The sequence below is a fragment of the Talpa occidentalis genome, unplaced genomic scaffold (genome assembly GCF_014898055.3).
Source record: "Talpa occidentalis isolate TD23 unplaced genomic scaffold, MPIMG_talOcc4v2.1 talOcc4.6, whole genome shotgun sequence".
In the NCBI taxonomy this organism is placed as follows: domain Eukaryota; kingdom Metazoa; phylum Chordata; class Mammalia; order Eulipotyphla; family Talpidae; genus Talpa; species Talpa occidentalis.
In genome coordinates, this window is record NW_023604972.1 from 61,900,819 (window position 1) to 61,919,095 (window position 18,277).

An 18,277-nucleotide genomic window follows, 5' to 3' on the forward strand; every position below is an offset into this window, starting at 1 on the left:
TTATAAATATAATTTATTACCGGTTTAAAAATTCTTTCTTACATTTTGTACATGTTCACTGACAGAATAAATGCAGGCAATTTACAAACCAAGGGGACTGCAGGAAAAGTGGGGAGAGGTAGCCAGGGAGAGAGAAGAGGACACCCAGAGCCGCACCAGACACCTCTACTGCCCTGCGCCCAGAGGGCGCTCTTCCTCACCAGGGCTTTTCTAGAAAAGGAATTGCATAGAAGATACAGCAAGAGAGAACCCACATCAACAAAGAAAGAGTGTTCCACATCTGAAAAGTCAAAGTTGTCTTGTTGTATTTAAAAAAGTAAAATAAAGCACAAAACCTCAACCTGACATGACTGCTGGGGATTTTTCTCTGACAAACATTGGTGGTCTTCTTTATAAAGAGCAAAGAGGAAGCTCACCAACTTGCCACAGTTCAACATTAAACTCAATGAACACAATGTCCTGCAACCAACACACACACACACACACACACACACACACACACACACACACGGTTGTGTTGATATTCCCTGCAGTTGGGCTAAATGCATTAGTCTGGAGGTGAGGCCTTCACTACCTCACCCTCTAGGTAGAAGAAAGAGGGAAGGAGAGAATGCAAATCACACATTCAATGTGTTCTGATTGTTTTCCTCTTTCTTTTCCAAGGCCTGGAGGATATACGTTTGAATCTGTCCCCCTCCATTTACAGGTGTTGAGACTAAAAGTACAAAAGGGAAAAGGCATTTCTCCCTGGCTGTAGAGTTCTTGCTTCTTTATGCCATTCTAGAACAGGTTTGTTTTATCGTCCAGAACAAAGCTTAGGTTGTGATTCTCTGATGTTGCCTCATCATGATGCTGAGTTTCAAAGGCCCAAGGCTCATCAAAACTTAGATAATCTACCTAGGATTCCCCTTTGAAACTCAGATATATTGAAGGTGACTCCATCCTGGGTCTGTGCCAGCAGGTTCAGTAGCAGGTCTGTTCATGCCAGTTCCAGCAGGCCTTGGGAATTTAAGGATGACATACAGGATTTAGGCATATTAGAGACCCTGAAATGCTACAGGCTTCAGCAATTTATCATTTTGCTGAGGCAAAAGTCTGAAATGGCAGAGTAATAGGCTGGTACAGTAGCAAATATTTCGGAGGCAGCAGCAGACTGTATCTCTGGGCAGGTCTCCTTGTTTTCGTCTCACCAACTAGTGGCCAGAACTCTTAAAGACATTCTGTAGGAATTCCCAACTTGTGACACCAGAAGCTCTCTGGACAGATTTTTTTTCAGCACGCAACAGTCTAAATATCTAAGGGGTTGGGAAAGCACCCCTTATAACTGTTTGGTTTTGTGTATCATCCATTTGTGGGTTTTGTTATTTTTTTTCCTGACCATTTGTTGTGGTGTGCCCCCCTCAGCCATGGTAAAATAGTTCTGGGGTCAGACCTTACATTAAATTGAATGAGCCCATTAATATTCCCCACAGATCAATATAGGGAGATAACAGGCCCAGCAGAAAACCTGAAAGTAGTGAACTCTTCTGAGGGCAGATTTGTGAAATACAATTTTAAAAATGGGGACATCACAAGGTTGATAAGACTGAAGTGTAAAACTTGAGAAAAACCACCAGGGAAAACCCAAGGCCATGTCCCTACTTTTTAAAGTTAGCCAAGTTTCAGGCATGGAACCTGGACATGTTTCCTATTCCATTTGTCTAACGTGACCAGATGGGACATAGGCTTAAAACAGCGCTGGTGGCAGAGTATTCATCCCCCTTTAGACTCATTCCATTAATAAAAACCGGTAGAGAGGCAAGGGTAATCTGTCAAAGTGATCATTACAGCCAGAGATTATATAAATAGATTTCTTAGGATAGAGAAACAGCACTTCACTGCACAGATGCAAAATTCTAAGGATTTCAATCAGTATTAGCTCAGCAAGGTTAAAAAAATACAAAAACAAAAAGTGTAGTACTTGGTATTACGAGGCACTCTAAAGGTAAAAAATTGTTTTATTAACCAGATAATAATAAAAATATTTCCTTATTCAATCTATAAAATCTAATGCTCATTGACTATAATCATCTTCACAAGTAATTGGTGTTGAGCAATGGCATTCTGATTCACAAAAGCTCCTCTGTTCTCAAAGAATATGGATAAAACCCAATTTCATTTCAGCTGTTTCCATGGTCATCCTTTCTCTTGTTGGCCTTGGAATTGTACTGAGGTCTTTCTATGTCAAACTGGTAACTAGTCCCAGCAGCTGCTTGGCAAAAGCTAAAACTCACATTCAACTTGAGACATGCAGTGTACGAATGAGTTTATGACATACGAGAGTCATAATGACATGGGAAACTTAAATGGAAAATGCTAAGAATAAGAGGAATTTATATATTTGGGATAAATATTTTCCTGTGTCTTTTTTTTGTCAGAAAGGTCTTGTTGACTCTTTGTCACACAACTTTCAGTTTCTGTATTAAACTCAGGGTAGCTTGCGTTACCTACCACTAGATGGCAGCAAGCACAAGTGATAGGTTTTCCCATACACATGAAGTTAAGTCCATCTTTCCTCACAGTCTAGAATTCCGAGGAAGGGAAGGCAGGACATAGCACAGGGTGGATGATGAAATAGTTCACTCTGAAATGAACAGTTAAGTCTGGACCTTCTAAGTTTGAGGGAAACCTATCAGCTTTTACTCTATTCCAAAGAAAAAAGAAACCAGAATTCATAGTGAAAATAATTTGACCTAAATGAATTGTATGTCTGGAATTTGCAGTCACTTATTGGGGAACATAACAGAATTCTAAGTGAGTTTCTCACTTAGCAGCAATCTGTCACTGTTCCCTTTTCTGATGCTGAGATGTTGAACCATAATTTGAGCATTTGAATTGAACCCCAAAGGCATCAATGGCATTACAACACAGTTTCTGTTATGGCCAATGTTTTTGTGTTGATGACTATTATTTTTTTTGCAAAAGATTTGCAATCAATTTATACATTTGTATAGCTAAACATCTTCTCCTGTCTAATTTTTGCTAGACGTAGAAGTTCCTTTGAGCATCCTTCAGATTTCTAATTCTTGATTTCCAGGGTTGATAACCCCTCAAACCAGTAAAGATAGGCAATATGAAGAAGTTATTTCAAGATACAACAGTGGATAACAGTTCTTTCCTCCTCCACCAGATCTTTTTTAACATCTGTTTTTAAAAAAGTGTATGTGGAACACATCTCTATTATCTTTTGATCAAATATCCAGAGGTATACACATGGTCCAGTAAACTTGCAATCTCTACCTATCATAATGTGTGACTTACTTGTACATATGGGGCAGAGGGTGACCTGAGAGAGACTGACTATAGAATAGATGCTTGAACCAGGAGGTAAGAAATAAATGGCATGAAAGCAGATGATCCATGCCAAGACACCAGTAGTTTCTCATGGATGAAGATGAAGGAGTCTGAGAATATCAGTAAGTCATCAAAATAAAAGAAATTTATGTGGAAAGAAGGGAAAAATGTTTATAATGATGTCTAATTCATATCCAGTCAGCAAACGGGATACCACCAGCCCAAATTTAAACCACAGCTGGATGCAGAAGGCTATAGTTTACATACATGGGTGCTTGTTTAATCTTGGTTTGACTAATGGACTGTTGACTCTTTAGTTTCACCTGGTGAATGAATTAAGTTCCTGTGTTAAAACATACACTGTGATGGTCCAAGGAAATATCATAGTTTACACAAAATAGTTTGTTGATTATTTTTCAGGTTTTTTTTTTTTAATTTCACATTTTTTGACCAAGACAATAATAGCACATGATTTGCAACTAGTCAGGAAGGCAAGTGGTCCCAAGAGAGGATAAGAAAATGATGACGGAGTGCTCTCTCTCTTAGAGAGCAGCGTTGATGCAATGACACAAAGAAAAGAGTTGAAAACATAACAAACACCTTACAGGTTAGGGTAACTGTCATTCATGTTGGAACTATTTGAAAGGCAGAATGTAGCATAGGCAATAGAGCTAGCTGATTCACTCTATGACATTGCCAGGCCAGAGTCCATTGTGGTCTTCTACTGAGGAGTGGGCCTGAAGGCATCACAGTAGAATTCCAGCATTTTAGAACCTTACCTCCAAACTCAACTTTTAATTTTACAAGTGAGGAAACTGAGGTCTAGTGAGGTTAAATGATTTTCCCAAGTTACCACAGCTAGACCCAAATGATGAACCAGAATGAGCTGGTATGTTGATTTCCAGTAGAGATTGTTCCTCTAGTCCCATAGTCTCTAAAATAGAGAGAGGCCCGTGGGGAGTCCATGTGGGGCCACATGACAACTCCACTAAATGACCTTTAGTAGATAGCACTTCTTGTGACAAGACTCAGAAGAGAAAGACCTTGCCTGAGCAAGGTCAAAGAGCACTACAAAGCCTGGAAGCATTTACTACATTCCGGGGGCAGAATGATGGGAGAAAGATATAAGATCAAGGAAGCAATGCCTGTTGAATTAAATTGGTGACCACACCTACCTTGTTATGTGAGAAGATGAGGCAGGACTAGTCAATACCTAAATACCCACAGTGCTGCTAACAAAGTCAGAGGTAAAAAAAAAAAAAAAAAAATCCTTTTACTAGATACTCGTAAATATTCAGTAATAATATTAATGATAATAATATACCATTAAAAAAAAACACTTCAAACTGCATATTACAAACGCAAATGTCGTGAAGGAATGCTTGCTTGTCTGGTCGAACATGAATCTGTTTTCCCTGCAATACTATATAGCTTTATTCCCAGAGGGCTCCACATGGGCACGCTCAAGGGATACGTGTAGTCTTATCACTTCCTTTACACTTAGATTCTCCACTTCCCTGATACAAACAGTAACACTGATTCTACAAGTTCTAGAAACAGAACACCAATGGGAGGGGTATCTGAGACATTTGATGCACACAATTTGTAGCAAAAGTCTGTGATTTCTCTGTAAATTACTAATGAGAAATAGACACAACGAACCGTCCACAGCTTCAACTTCAAATGATTTAAACAAAAATAGAACGAGCCATGGACAGTGTCTGCATCCCTGTCCAATTTGATGTAAACAATGTTTGTAGAAATTGGGTTTGTTAAGAAAGTTTATCCATATATCTGGATAATGATAAAAGCGTTTCCTAGGAAACTGTAAGATCCTGTACCACACAGCATACAGCCCAACTAAGAGGAAAATTAGATTGATTTCTAAATTCAAGACACAAATTTACACAATTGTTCCTAAATCCTGTGGTGATGTCCAGTGAAGTGGCTTTGCATTTTGGTAGATGTTTTGTTTTCTTTCTCTCTCCCACTGCAGTCTCGCTTGTGAACTCATTGGTCTAGTCTGGATTCCTCCTCAGCTTGATCCCCAGGATGCCGCAGGCTCTCTGTGCATCCTCGTCCTTCATTTTCGATCCCAGCTCGGGTCAATACTGTCCGTCTGCTGCTAAAGACACTACTGTTTCATGTCTTCCCATTTCTTCCAAGACAGCTGCCAGCACGCTCAGGTTTCCATCTGGGAAGTTCTGTGCTTCCCAAAGATCCAGGATCACGCCAGTGGGGCTCGATTTGGTAGCAAAATAATTCAAGTACCTATAATTGGGATTGGGAAAATGTGCTGAAAGGCATGCTTTTTGGATTCTTTTTTTTCTTTTCAGTTTTCACTGAACCTTTATCTTTTCAACTATTTTTTTAAAGATTTATTTATTTATGTTTGCATAGAAAAATTGAGGTGTGGGCCAGAGGTGCAGGGAAGCAAAAGGATTCACCAGAGACAGAGTGGGAAGCAGAACAGGCAGATTTACTGAAATACACTGCTGAGGGGAGCAGTGGGCGAGACAGGAGAGGTTTGCTGCACCATGTGGGTTAACTTCCCGGGTAGGGATCGAATCCAAGCAGTCAAAGTGATAGCACTGAGACTTAACCCCTAGGCCACCAGAGAGGCCCTCTCCAAACATCTTTTCAAGTATCCTGGCTCCATTTGAGAAATGGTGGCTTACAGGGAGCTGCCCTAAATATCTAGCCCATGCTTAATTAGATCAGTTCCAGACAGAAGATGTGATGTTAACTTTGTTATCCTCAACTCTGAGTAAGATAATTTAAGAGACAAGACATCCGTAGGTCATATTCTAAGTTGGAAATTTAGAGACTTATGTTTTCTCTCCAGGCCAGGCTCTGATCATTTTTGACAGGGCAAGAACTATGCTTTGCTGGGTAGCAACAGCAACATTCTAAAAGGAAGAGGCTGTCAAGGTCTCTTTATAACTTAGTATCAATCTTGTTTAGCATATTAATCATCCAGGGACCATAAGGCTTTATACTATAGGAGATGAGGAATAATAAGGAATAATAACTTGAAGGAATGGATGTGCTATTTGTGGGGATTTAGCCCATCAGCTTTGCACAGTGAATCAGAAAACTTGATACTTAGAAATATCGGCTAAGAACAGGATATCTATAAACACTGTGTTTACAAGCCCAGGTGCAAGACACAAACAAGAAGCTTAATATAGTTTTGTAGATGAAGGGTAAATAGAGGGCCTCCCTGGTGGCACAAGGGGTTAAGCATCAGCACTATAAAGCAATCTGCAGCTACAGCAGCACCAGTTCAATCCCAGGCCAAGAAGGTGACCTGCATGGCACAGCAGACCTCTCTTGTCTCACCCACTGCTCCCCTCAGCAGTGTATTTCAGTCAATCTGCCTGTTCTGCTCCCCACTCTGTCCTCTGGTGAATCCTCTCACACTGTCACCTCTGGCCAGCACCACAGCTCTTATATGCATAAATAAACGAATCTTAAAAAAGAAAAGTAAATAGAAGTGTGAATGCAAAAATTAAAAGACTGCTGCTTAAAACAGTTATCAGGGGGCCTCCCTGGTGGGGCAGGCGGGTTAGTGCAGCACTGTAAAGCTGTCCACAGCCTCTGAGTGCCAGTTCGATCCCCACTGGCCTGGCCGCGGAGCAACCCACATGGCGCAGCAGACCTCTCCTGTCTTGCCTGCTGCTCCCCTCAGCAGTGTATTTTGGTCATTACGCCTGTTCTATTCTCTTCTCTGTCTCTGGTGAATTTTCTTACCCTCCCCCACATCTGGACTGTACCCGGGTTCCTGTATAAATAAAATAAATCTTAAAAAAAAAAAAAAACAAACACAAACAGGGCCTCCCCTGGCGGCACAGCAGTTGAGTGCTGGGTTGTGAAGCTGCCCACAGCCTCTGCAGCGCTAGTTCGATCCCCAGCTGGCTGGCGTGGGTCCTACATGGCTCGACAGACTTCTTCTGCCGCGCCCGCTGCTCCCCTCAGCAGCGTGTTTTGTCAGTCTGCCTGTTCTGTTTCCCGCTCTGGTGAATTCTCTCACCCTCCCCTGCTTCTGACTGTACCCAGTGCTTGTATAAATAAATAAATAAATAAATCTTTAAAAAAACCAAAACACAGTTATCATGCCTGCAGCCAGGGCATACCCAGGGCATACCCACCTGTCCAGGTTCAGCTTATGAGCCAACATCCTCCAGTCATGACCTCTAGTCTGTGGGGCATCCAGGCTGCTACAGAGCTTCTGCCGGATGGGGGGAGGGATGCTGAAAGCACTGGGTCCTGTCATGGTGGTGATGGTGCTTGCTGGGTCCAGCAGAGGCAAATCAATGCCAGTAGGTTCCTGTAGTTGGGGCACAAGAACAGCAAAGCATTAGTTCTACAGACAGAAGTAATTCCTACTGAACCAACTTACATAATGCCTTCCCTGAACATCAGGGTAGAAGAAATGCTATTAAAACTCCTCAGTGATAGTGGCTTCTTCCTAGCTAAAGGCTGTGATTTGTTCTGTGTAATCTGGCTGAGAGGAAGAGGTACATTCCGAGCTGACTTTGCATGGCCTTGGATACTTGGGCCTTTGGATAAGACTAGGCCAGGTGGAAAGCTCTGCTGTGATACAATGGTCATTATCTAATGGGATCTCCGGGATGATGAGAGAAAGAGGGAATGTCACTACTCCTAAACACTGAGAATGAATAGGCTGAAATTAAAAGGTTGAAGCGTCAAAGCTTCTAGAAGCCATCAGACTCTGGAGGGTCTATGTTGAGCAAAGGCCTGAGTAAATGCTCCCTTCAACATCTGATGATGATGGCTGGGTTCTACTTTTGTTGAAATGAAAGATAGCTCTCCTCTAAATGCTATCAAATTAAGACTAATTTTTTAAAAAGAAAATGGTGAACACAGTATTTTGCCTCAGGGCAAGCTGCTAACATCATCTTTCAATTGCTGTTCACCCGTTTTTTTTTTTGTTTTTTTTTTTTGTTGTTGTTAAATCTAATTTTAGTAGAGAAAACCATAAATTGGCTCTTAAAATAGTTTCAGCTCATAAAACAGCACAAATGCAAAATCTGAATTTCATCTGCAGGAGAAATTCTAATCATTTTCTGATCACTTCTGTTGGCTGGAAAAGCAAAAGCAAATGTTGCCTGGGAACTATTAAAGTAATAAAAGAATATCTAGTTAATCTACTTTAAATGTCATCTCTCTCTCTTTCTCTTTAAAGCAGGTAATTCCTTGGTGTACATAATTAGTTGCTGGAGGATAAACTAGCCACACACATAGTCTCAGCCATCGTGAAATCTCCAGTGTCTTGCAGAGTGCTCAGCTCTTTTTAGCTGCACTGTTGTAGCCCAGAGCCCCCAAAGCCTTGAGGCTCCTGCACACTGTGAGGGTGAGGGTCTCTGCCTCAGGCTGACAGTGCTTTCCATATTTGGAGATCAGCAGCCAACCCTCACTGCTAGGCTTGCACGTGATCCTCACTGCACAGGGTCCATAGGGGGCTTAGAGCAGAGTATTTTGCCATGATACACACTGTGGTGTTGCCTGTGATCATTGTGTTTGGCCCAAAGCTTGGCAAACTGAGACGCCAAAGATTTTCTGGGTGGGCTCCTTTGTATTGGTTCCAGCACATATCAGGATTAAAAAGGGGGTGGCAGGAAACACAGACATGACAAATGGAAGCTGGAATCTCTGAATGAGGACACCACCCACAGATATTTTCCCCCATCAGGCACAGCTCTTTTTCCAAGGGACCATGAGGAGAGAGGGTCTGACCCAAACATGGGACATAGACAAAGGAAGAGAGAAGGGTGATAGCAGGACTGTGTGTCAGTGTTTATTAACGGATCTCTGTTGGGCTCTATCTGAACCCACGTGCCCAACACTTCTATTATTCAAGAAACATGCAGGCATGGGGTGCAGGGGAGGGGCAAGGGGTTGGAACTGAAGAGAAATCAGTTGGTATTTCCACAATTTAGGGCCATCACCCATTTTGCAACTCTGCTTGCTTCTTGTGTGAACAATAACTATAGGACCAAGAAGGAAACACACAGCATCTCCAAATACAAGCCCACCCTGACTCTCCTTGGCCCACAATGGAGGTAAAGTCCACAGAGAGCATTTGCTTTATGTAGCAATAACTCCTGTTCCGGTACCATGACCATCAGCAAGGGAATGTCACTACTCCTAAACACTGAGAATGAATAGGCTGAAATTAAAAGGTTGAAGCGTCAAAGCTTCTAGAAGCCATCAGACTCTGGAGGGTCTATGTTGGGCAAAGGCCTGAGTAAATGCTCCCTTCAACCTCTGATGATGATGGCTGGGTTCTACTTTTGTTGCTGATGGTCACGGTAGCTCGCTACTGCTTCCTGTGCTGTGTCTCTGGTGGCCAGACCAATCTTCTTAAAGGGCTGCGCTGATGTTTCTCCTTTTCCTCTCTTACCAAAAAGCCTTAAATACTAGTTTCACCACAGGGAGTCCAAACTCCCATTGTGGTGATGAGAGGTATTTGCACGCTCACTCACCTGGTAGGCTGGTGTGAGGTTGCAGAGGTGAGACTGTCTAACAGGAAGAGGGGCCCTGACCCCTGTTCTCCCACCACCAGACAATTTTCACCGCTCAAACTCTCCTCGCACTGGAGCACCCCTCTTCCTAATAAAGGATGTGTCTCCAGTAGTTCTGCCCTTCCCCCATCAACTCTGTAGGGCAAAACCCTCAAGGTCAGGACAAAAGGCATGTCCCATAGCACTTTTCACAATTCCTCCGCAGTCCTGGCACTCTGCTTTCTGCATGAAGGGTGTCATTGTGCATTACTTCCCTTGGAGTCCCTGGAGGTGAGAATATTTTTGTCACCCTCAGACTCCAGTGATACACGGCACAGTGCCCTGTGCCCAGGAGCTGTTCAGCTCATACTTGTTGAGATGAAAGAACATATTATTTCTAGTACAAAAAGTGGATGGATTAGTTCCAGAGAGGGGCCCACCCCAACTAAATGTGTCTGAAGCCATGATGGCTCTTCTCCCTGTTACATTTGGGAAAAAAAAAGCTCAGGAAAAGGCAGGTGAGGCTCTCAGGAAGCTCTGCTCACATATCCATGTCACCCCCTTTTCCTCTTGAAAAAAACATCCACGTGGGACCTTAAAGTCCTGGCTTTCCAGCCTGGGTTCCCATGCTCATTTATTTCTGTGGATGACACAAAAGCAATAGAGAATAATTTCTTCTCTTTTATCAGATGGCTGACAAGGGCCTTGGGGGTTAAAGAAAAATACATACATACATTTACATTTAAGTGTCATCCACTAATTTCAGTGGCTATTAGCTCTTACTTTACTTCCAGGTAAAAGTAGGGAATGCTTATTATGATAATTGTTTATGATATCGGCACCATCTGTCATTGATGTTGATTCCCTTAGTTAAACATATGATTTTTCAACATTTACTGAACAGCTGCTGTGGAAGATGGCACACATTTTTAGAACTCATAGTAGAAGCAACTTTCCACTCCCACATCCTGACTCTTCCTGAAGTTACTTAGAAAAATCTAGATTTTTCCTGATAGTCATTAGGTTTTAAAAAACAGAAGAGGTAAATAGGTGGGACAGCTGTAACATAGAGAAGGACCTTGTACATTCTTAATATTATTCAACATGTATATGCAAAAGTGCTGTGTATTACTATTTAAGAGCTTTCTAGTAAATATAAGAAATTTATAATAACTGTTATTACCTGGAAATCTATTATTAAAAGAAACAACTTGGGCCTCCCATGTGGCACAAGGGGTTAAGTCTCAGCACTTATGAAGCTATTGGCAGAAGCTGTAACACCAGCTTGATACCCAGCCAAGGAGCTAACGCACGTGGCACAGAAGACCTCTCCTGTTCCCCTCAGCAGTGTATTTCAGTAGATCCACCTGTTCTATTCCCTACTCTATCTCTGGTGAATCCTCTCACTGCCCCCCCCCCAACTTCTGGCCTACACCCCAGTTATTGTATGCATAAAAAGTTGATGATGGATGCTACAGATTGTAGTGGCAGGTTTTACTCAGGCACCCCACCATCCTAGCCATGAAGACAGGCCTGATAACAGCACATATCCATGGAACACGTACTAGGTAGGGGTCAAGCTCTGAGCACTTGCTGATATTCACTCATTTAATGCTCATTACAGACCAGGAAGTGGAGACTGTTGTCATATCAACTTACACATGTAGAAGCTAAGTCATTGCCCAGATTCCCATCGAACTATTTGGGAATTTCCTATAAGAGTTTTTTTGTTTTTGTTTATGTTTTTTTTTTGTGATTTTTTTTTTTTAATAGCTCAAACCAAATAGAAGTTCTGGAGGGGCGTTAAACTCCTTTTTCTTCTCTCTATATTTATTTCTCCTGGTGGTGCTGGGTAGTTTCCCCATTATAGTGTCCCCAAGACCCCCCTTTAAAAACAGACGAGAAAGAAAAAACTTTATCATCATTTATATCTGACTTTTCATTCATGTCCATACTTCTAATCGCCTAGACATTTTCATCCTTTTTTTAAAGATTTATTTATTTATTTATACAAGAACCGGGGTACAGGCCAGATTTGCGGGAGGGTGAGAGGATTCACCAGAGACAGAGCAGGGAACAGAACAGGCAGACTGACGAAACACACTGCTGAGGGGAGCAGCAGGTGTGACAGGAGAGGTCTGCTGCGCCATGTGGGACCCTCGCCTGCCAGCTGGGATGGAACCAGCACTGCAGAGGCTGCTGACAGCCTCACAGTGCTGCGCTCAACCCTCTGTGCCACCAGAGGAGGCCCAACATTTTCATTCTTAAACTGCATCTCTGTGATGCTAAACTTTGTCTCTAGTAAAAGAATCTCTGGCCAAAGAACTCAGGAAAAATTGGCCCACACTTGACAAAGCAGGTTTATGTCAAGCACAGCTTGTCTCCCAGGGGGCAACAGGTCTTCAGCCAGGGTAGAGGGCCAGCAGCTATGCTGCTGGGGAACAGCTAAGTGGGTGGTGGTGGGTGAAGACATGACACGGGAGCAGCACATTCCCAGGAAGTCAGCTCATTCTTGGGTGACAAGATGTTTGAATTGACTCCCTATCTCAACCCTCCAGCTTGCCATGTGACACTAGGAAGGAGGCCTGTTCTGAAATAGACACCAGGAAAGGAAAATTTAATTGCTCTAATTGCTTATGTTTTTTTTAGTCGTGGAACTTTGTGAGGATCTGGGTCTCCGGCACTCCAGAGCCTACTGGGGTTTTCAATCAGAGCCTGGCTCCTCAACATCAGTAGCCTGGCCACACCCAGCTCTGTGGGCCACAGGCACCAGCATTCAAATGCTAACAACTGTGGGAGTCAGTGACCCAGAAGTAACAGCAGCAAAGTGTCCCTTAATCCCCAAAGTCATCTGACTCTGGTCACTTCTACCCCTTACCCGGTTAAATGTGCTTGTCTGTCACATATGTGCAAAGGCCCAACAGAAATGAAGACTTGGCCACTCTGAGCTTGATGCACCAAGTTGCAAAAGAAATCATCTTTCCTCGATGTTGGCACAAGAAAGCAAGTCCTTAAATCGTGCTCACGCTATGCATAACTGTCTTTTTTTGGTGCAGGGGTGGCAGGACTAGCAGGGGGGAATGCTGAACAGCTCTTTCATTTGCGGCTGCATCTGATCCACCTTTTCATCACACAGCGAACGTTCATGGTGCACAGAAAGCAAGCATCAAAGGCACAGACCTCCTCACCCCCCTCCAAAATTCTGCAGCCTTTGTTGTTACTGGAGCTGGGTGGTTATTGAACTTTGCAGACCTGCTGGGCCTGGAAAGTGAAAACACCCTCCAGAGCCAGCAGGGGTGGTACTGTGTGCCTGGGAGATAGGGCCTGCGTATCACAGGGCCAGGCGGTTGCCATGGCACCCTGACACCGAGATCATTCCTTATGAATGTCACTGGGGTCTGTGACTAAAGTTGTTTATGAGTCAAAAGTCTCATGAAACTACAGGAGGAAATGATGACCGCACTTTGGCGGCCTGTGGGAAAGAAGGATGGAGTGTGGTGGACGCTGACACGCTTGCCCCCTCAGTTTGCTAAGGAAGACAGTCTTTAAATACAACATGTGGAGTGAGATGAGCAGAACACACTGACATTGCATTCGTCACTGTGCAGGAGACAGCAAGGGGGAAGTCGTCTTCTAAATCACAGCCCGGCCTGCTGCTGTAGCTTTAAAATACGACTATCCTGTGCATTGTGGCCCAGCAAGCAGCATAAAGCTAAGTTGCAGGAGGCCCTGGAAGATGCTGCCTTCTGACCATAACGTCATTCTTTTTCCTTTGTTCCTCCAGTGTGAGGGTTTCCACTGTTCAAACTCCAGCACTGCCCCACCCCCTTCCCGTTCAGAGAAGTTTTAAATAGCAGTGATCACGGTGGTGTCTCTGGTGTGGCCAAATAAAAATGCCCCACTGGAGTGAATGAAGAGCACAGCAAAGAAAGGCAAAGTGATGGCCACTCGGGGTGGGGAGGTGGCAGGGGAAATACATAGATTTTACTTCTATTTCTGGAACATTTTATGTTCCTTGGAAAAGGGTTTCTCTATATTTGGAGAAGAATGTATCAGAGAAAAGAAACCAAAATAGTCCTCCTTTCAACATGCAGAAAAAAAGGGAGAAGTATAGAGGAGTAGAGGGGAAAGGCCCGCCTCATCTTTCTTCTTCACCTGCTTCAGTGACACAGGGCCAGGGACCAAAGGTGGGTGTGCTCTCTGGGGAAGGCCGCGGGGAAGGAGATGAGGCTAAGGGAGGGCACAGGGAATGTGGCTCCGCAAGAAACGCTTTGGGAAAGGTTACTCACATGCACACTACTGAAGTCACACTTCTTGAAATTCAGATCTTTTGTAAAAAGTTACAACGTGATCCTTAAGTCCATGTCATAAAAAAATAAGACTTGTTTTTCAAAAAAGATTTCCTATTATATTCTTTTATGGATCTGGCTCCCTCTGTGTTCATTAAAAACATTTTTCTATTAACAAATTGGCCCTAGGAAAACTTTTCAGGATTTTCCATATGGCCTATATTGCTGGACCCCACTTTTTATCTCCTCCCCAAGGTCACACTCTTCTGTTTTCTGAGACAGACAAGAGCTTCTTACCTCAGACACAGTGCAGTTTAGCTGAAAGATCTGTCCCTCGCCTTCCACCTGTCGTACACACAATTTGCAAATCAGCTCCACTGTGTTCAGGCTAAATCTTTCCAGAGTGAATGTGCAGTGGAGGTTTCGTTGAGATCCACTCCAGATATGATAGAAAGGAATTTCCTGCAAGAAATCAAACTGTTAGCCACAAATAAGGGACCAATGATAAAAGTAACTCTCAGACACTGTACTGCTGAAGACGCTTCTCAGCACTACGTACATTACCTCATTTCGTCTTTACCACAAGCCTATGCACAGTACAACCCAACCTCCTTTTCAGATAAAAAACAAACACTGAGGCCCAGAGAGTTTAAATAAGTCACCAAAAGTCTGACAGAGTTGGGATTTAAACCAAATAGTCAGCTACCACATCTGCCTCAATAATCTGCCATTTATCTCTCATTTATAAAAAATAAAGCCATTGTAAAGGATTTTTTTTTATCTAGAAAATCCCCCCAAAATAAAACTTATACATTCCAGTCATTGCTCATTAAAAGGATTCCCTCTTCTGATATTCTGAAAGAAAATCTAAAGGATAATATACTACTCGGTTTCCTTTCATGCACAGAATGGGAAAGCCAGAACTCACTACAGCTTGAAAGCGTACACTGGATAAAGAGCCACAGAAAAGTCTTTGTCCTAAAAAGCGCTAATCTTCTATGAGATAAATTTTCTAAAAGTCTGGAAACTTACAGAGTGCCCATCCTGGAACCTTTTTTCAATCAAAGAAATAAATCATTAATATATTTTAAAAGGTAGAATGTGGCACTTGGGAACAGAGAATTCAGTACAAATTAGAATCCACTCCCATGGTTTACGTGGTGATTTTGGACAAGTTACTTAATCTTCCCAAGTTTCAAATCTCTTCTCTGTGAAACACTGAGCAAGAGGACCAAAATCCTAAACCTGCTGAAGTTGGAAGAGATAAACCACAGTGCACGTGTGTCGTGTCTGGGGATGGAAGGAATTCCGCCAGGGTTGGCTTGAACTAACGTCAGATTGTCATTATTATAAAATAATATATTCCATTATGATGATATAAAGGAAATTACTCATTAAATGAAGATTTGTGGACTTTCATGGCAGTTGCAAAACAGGAGAAGGAAGAAAGCAAAAGAAGAAATTTAATAAGAAAATCTAAAGTCTGATTTTCAAACAAGTGCTGAATGACCTAGGGGAGCCCTGGCACGCAACTCCTATCAGAGCTCAAAACTGATTTATGTGTAAGTGCTACATACATGCGAATAGGGCTGGAGCTGGAAACTCTTCCTGTTATAGCTTCTAGTGTATTCACTGACATGCCAGGAAATCACTGCCAGTTCAGCTGCAGCACTGGTGTGAGGCTAGAGAGCCCATCACACAGTGTCCTGTGAGCTCAGGCTGATCCGGAGGGAGGAAGGGAACCCCTTTGCTTTTCCCACAGATACATACAATGAGACTGGGGACCTCTACTTTCATGCTCGCATTTAATAAAGTTCTCACCAGATTTTATGTTTATGTTTACATACCATTTCCATATCCAAAATGGGGAGTTTTCTAAGTTTTCAAAGTAAAAGTACTTTTCCTATCTAGCATGCCAAAAGCCTGATTTGTATCACATGGGGTACCAGTGTTCTTCTGTTTTTCCTATGATTTCAGGCAAGGCTGTTTTTTTTTTTTTAATCAATTTAATATTAACATTTATTCTGAGAATTAATTAAAAGGATGTACTTTGAGGTCTTATGTATTAAAAACACAACAATAATAGCATAGTTACTTGAAGGAGTACTAAGAAACTCCTTCAATAGGTCTAGAATATTTTTTAAAACTTCTAACGACCTAATTTTGGAGAAACAAGTTCTGATGTAGGATTTACTTCAAGGAAGGGAATATCTTATGTCTAAATAATTGCAGTCCTCTTTCTTGGTACTGTCTTCAAGTCTTCAGCTCAGCTTGGGAATCTTACCTGATACTTGGCCAGCAATTTACTCTTCCAGTGGGAATGGGCGATATCATGAATGGACAGGCGCAGGTTGTGAGTGCTGCCTTTGAAATGAAGAGCCTTTGGTTCTTCTAGGAGCTGCCCTCCCATCTGTCTCTCAAGCTGCAATACTTCCTGCAATAACATACCAAAACCCAAAAGCAAATTACTGAACTGCATCCTTTCCACTGGCTCATCAAAAAAGTATGTTTTTTTTTTTTTTTTTTTTACGTGCTTCCCACATCACACCTAACTTGTACAACACTGACCTTACAACTTTTGAAAAGCAGAGAATGACTGAATCCCTACCAGGTTGCATGTGACTGGAACCTACTGACCATCTGTAGTATAAATGGAAGTTATCAGATTTTTTCTACCCTCCCACCATTAGCATCTTAGCATCAGTAATTGACACCTGTGTTCTTACACGCATGCCTGTTGGAGGCACCTGGAATATGGTGTGGGCGTGGGTAAGTGGGCACAGCTGAGCCAAGAGACGGAGCATATAAGGGGGTGTCAGAGGCACGAGAGGCAGAGGTGCAGGCTGCAGAGTGCAGTAGAGGCCAGCAGAGAGACTATGAGAGAGTCCAGAGAGTCCAGAGAGAGTGAAGATTCACCTGGAGCTAGCAGGCCTCCCAGCCTCCTGGCCCCTGGCCTCCCTGCCTGCCCTGCACCAGGTTGCCTCACTACAAATGGTGTAGAAAGATCATTAAAAGCCTGAAAAAGACTCCAAGACTCTCCTTTACCCATCTCCCCGGATCATAGGAAACTTGCCCTGTGCCTTGCTGGCACTGTACCATCAAAGATGTCTCAGCAATAAATGACTCAACTCTCAATGTTCCCAACTGACAAAGAGCAGACTATTTAATCAAAGTATAGGAAAATAAAAATAAGAATGAAAAATGGGAAGAATCCCATGGTCAATCCCAGTTGACCAGCATGTATGAATCCATACATGTATACAGAAGTCAATAGATTGTCCAATTAAATTTTAGGGGGCGGGGACAAATAAATATAGAATTAACCTGTGGCTTGGTTTTGGTAAACCAGTCAACAAACAGAAATGTGAATGTGTTTTGGACATTTTTTTCAATCCTTAGTATATTCTTTACCTACAGAAATGAGAATTTTACTTAAAATTATCCCTTTCACAACTTCCAATTATCAAAAAAAAATTATGTTCATTACATGTATGTCCTACTAGAGAAAAAGGCACTGATAGGTACTGATACAGATTAGCAGGGTTTCTCAGCAACAGATATTGGACAAAATTCAAATTAAGTTTGAAAAAGAGTACCTCATTCTCAAGTACTTAGGCTGATTAAAAAAACTGCCATGTAACTTTATATTATAAAGATGTAACATGAAGACGAAGTCTATATATTCATTCCACAAGCTGGTTAATGAATGTTAATGAAGCATTTCCAACTACAGCTGCCATTATCCAAATAGCAGAAAAACAATTGTCAGTGAACAAAATACCCTGGGTCTCCTTTATTGTGTCATTTCCTTCTTTGGTGAGATGTCAACTGAAACACGAAGTTCAGTGGGCATCTACCCGGTGCCCAACAAGGGTGGGTCACAAGGGAAAACTGTGTACAGAACTCAGACTCACTTGTACCTAAAAATACACCTACTTTGCATTTTTGAATTAATTCTAACCCACACATATACAGTCCAGTAAGTGCAGAATTTACCAACACCTTTGATTAGATGGAAACAGCTCATTTTAAATTGTTTCTTTGCTGGTTCTTAGTATTCATCCCTGAATCAGGCTGCTATTTTCAATGACAGTGGCAAGATCCCAACAGGTGCAATAAATAATAGGA

General features: G+C 42.3%; 1 protein-coding gene across 1 annotated transcript in view; it reads right to left on the reverse strand.

Annotated features, from left to right (window-relative positions):
* Positions 1 to 18,277, reverse strand: part of UNC5C (unc-5 netrin receptor C) — a 425,753-nt gene continuing 407,476 nt past the window's right edge. The window contains exons 14-17 of the mRNA XM_054688141.1: positions 16,434 to 16,583; positions 14,447 to 14,611; positions 7,485 to 7,663; positions 1 to 5,604 (exon numbers count right to left, since the gene is read on the reverse strand). Of these exons, the coding sequence (XP_054544116.1) occupies positions 5,439 to 5,604; positions 7,485 to 7,663; positions 14,447 to 14,611; positions 16,434 to 16,583 (660 nt within the window). The 3' untranslated portion in view covers positions 1 to 5,438. The remainder of the gene's footprint in view (positions 5,605 to 7,484; positions 7,664 to 14,446; positions 14,612 to 16,433; positions 16,584 to 18,277) is intronic.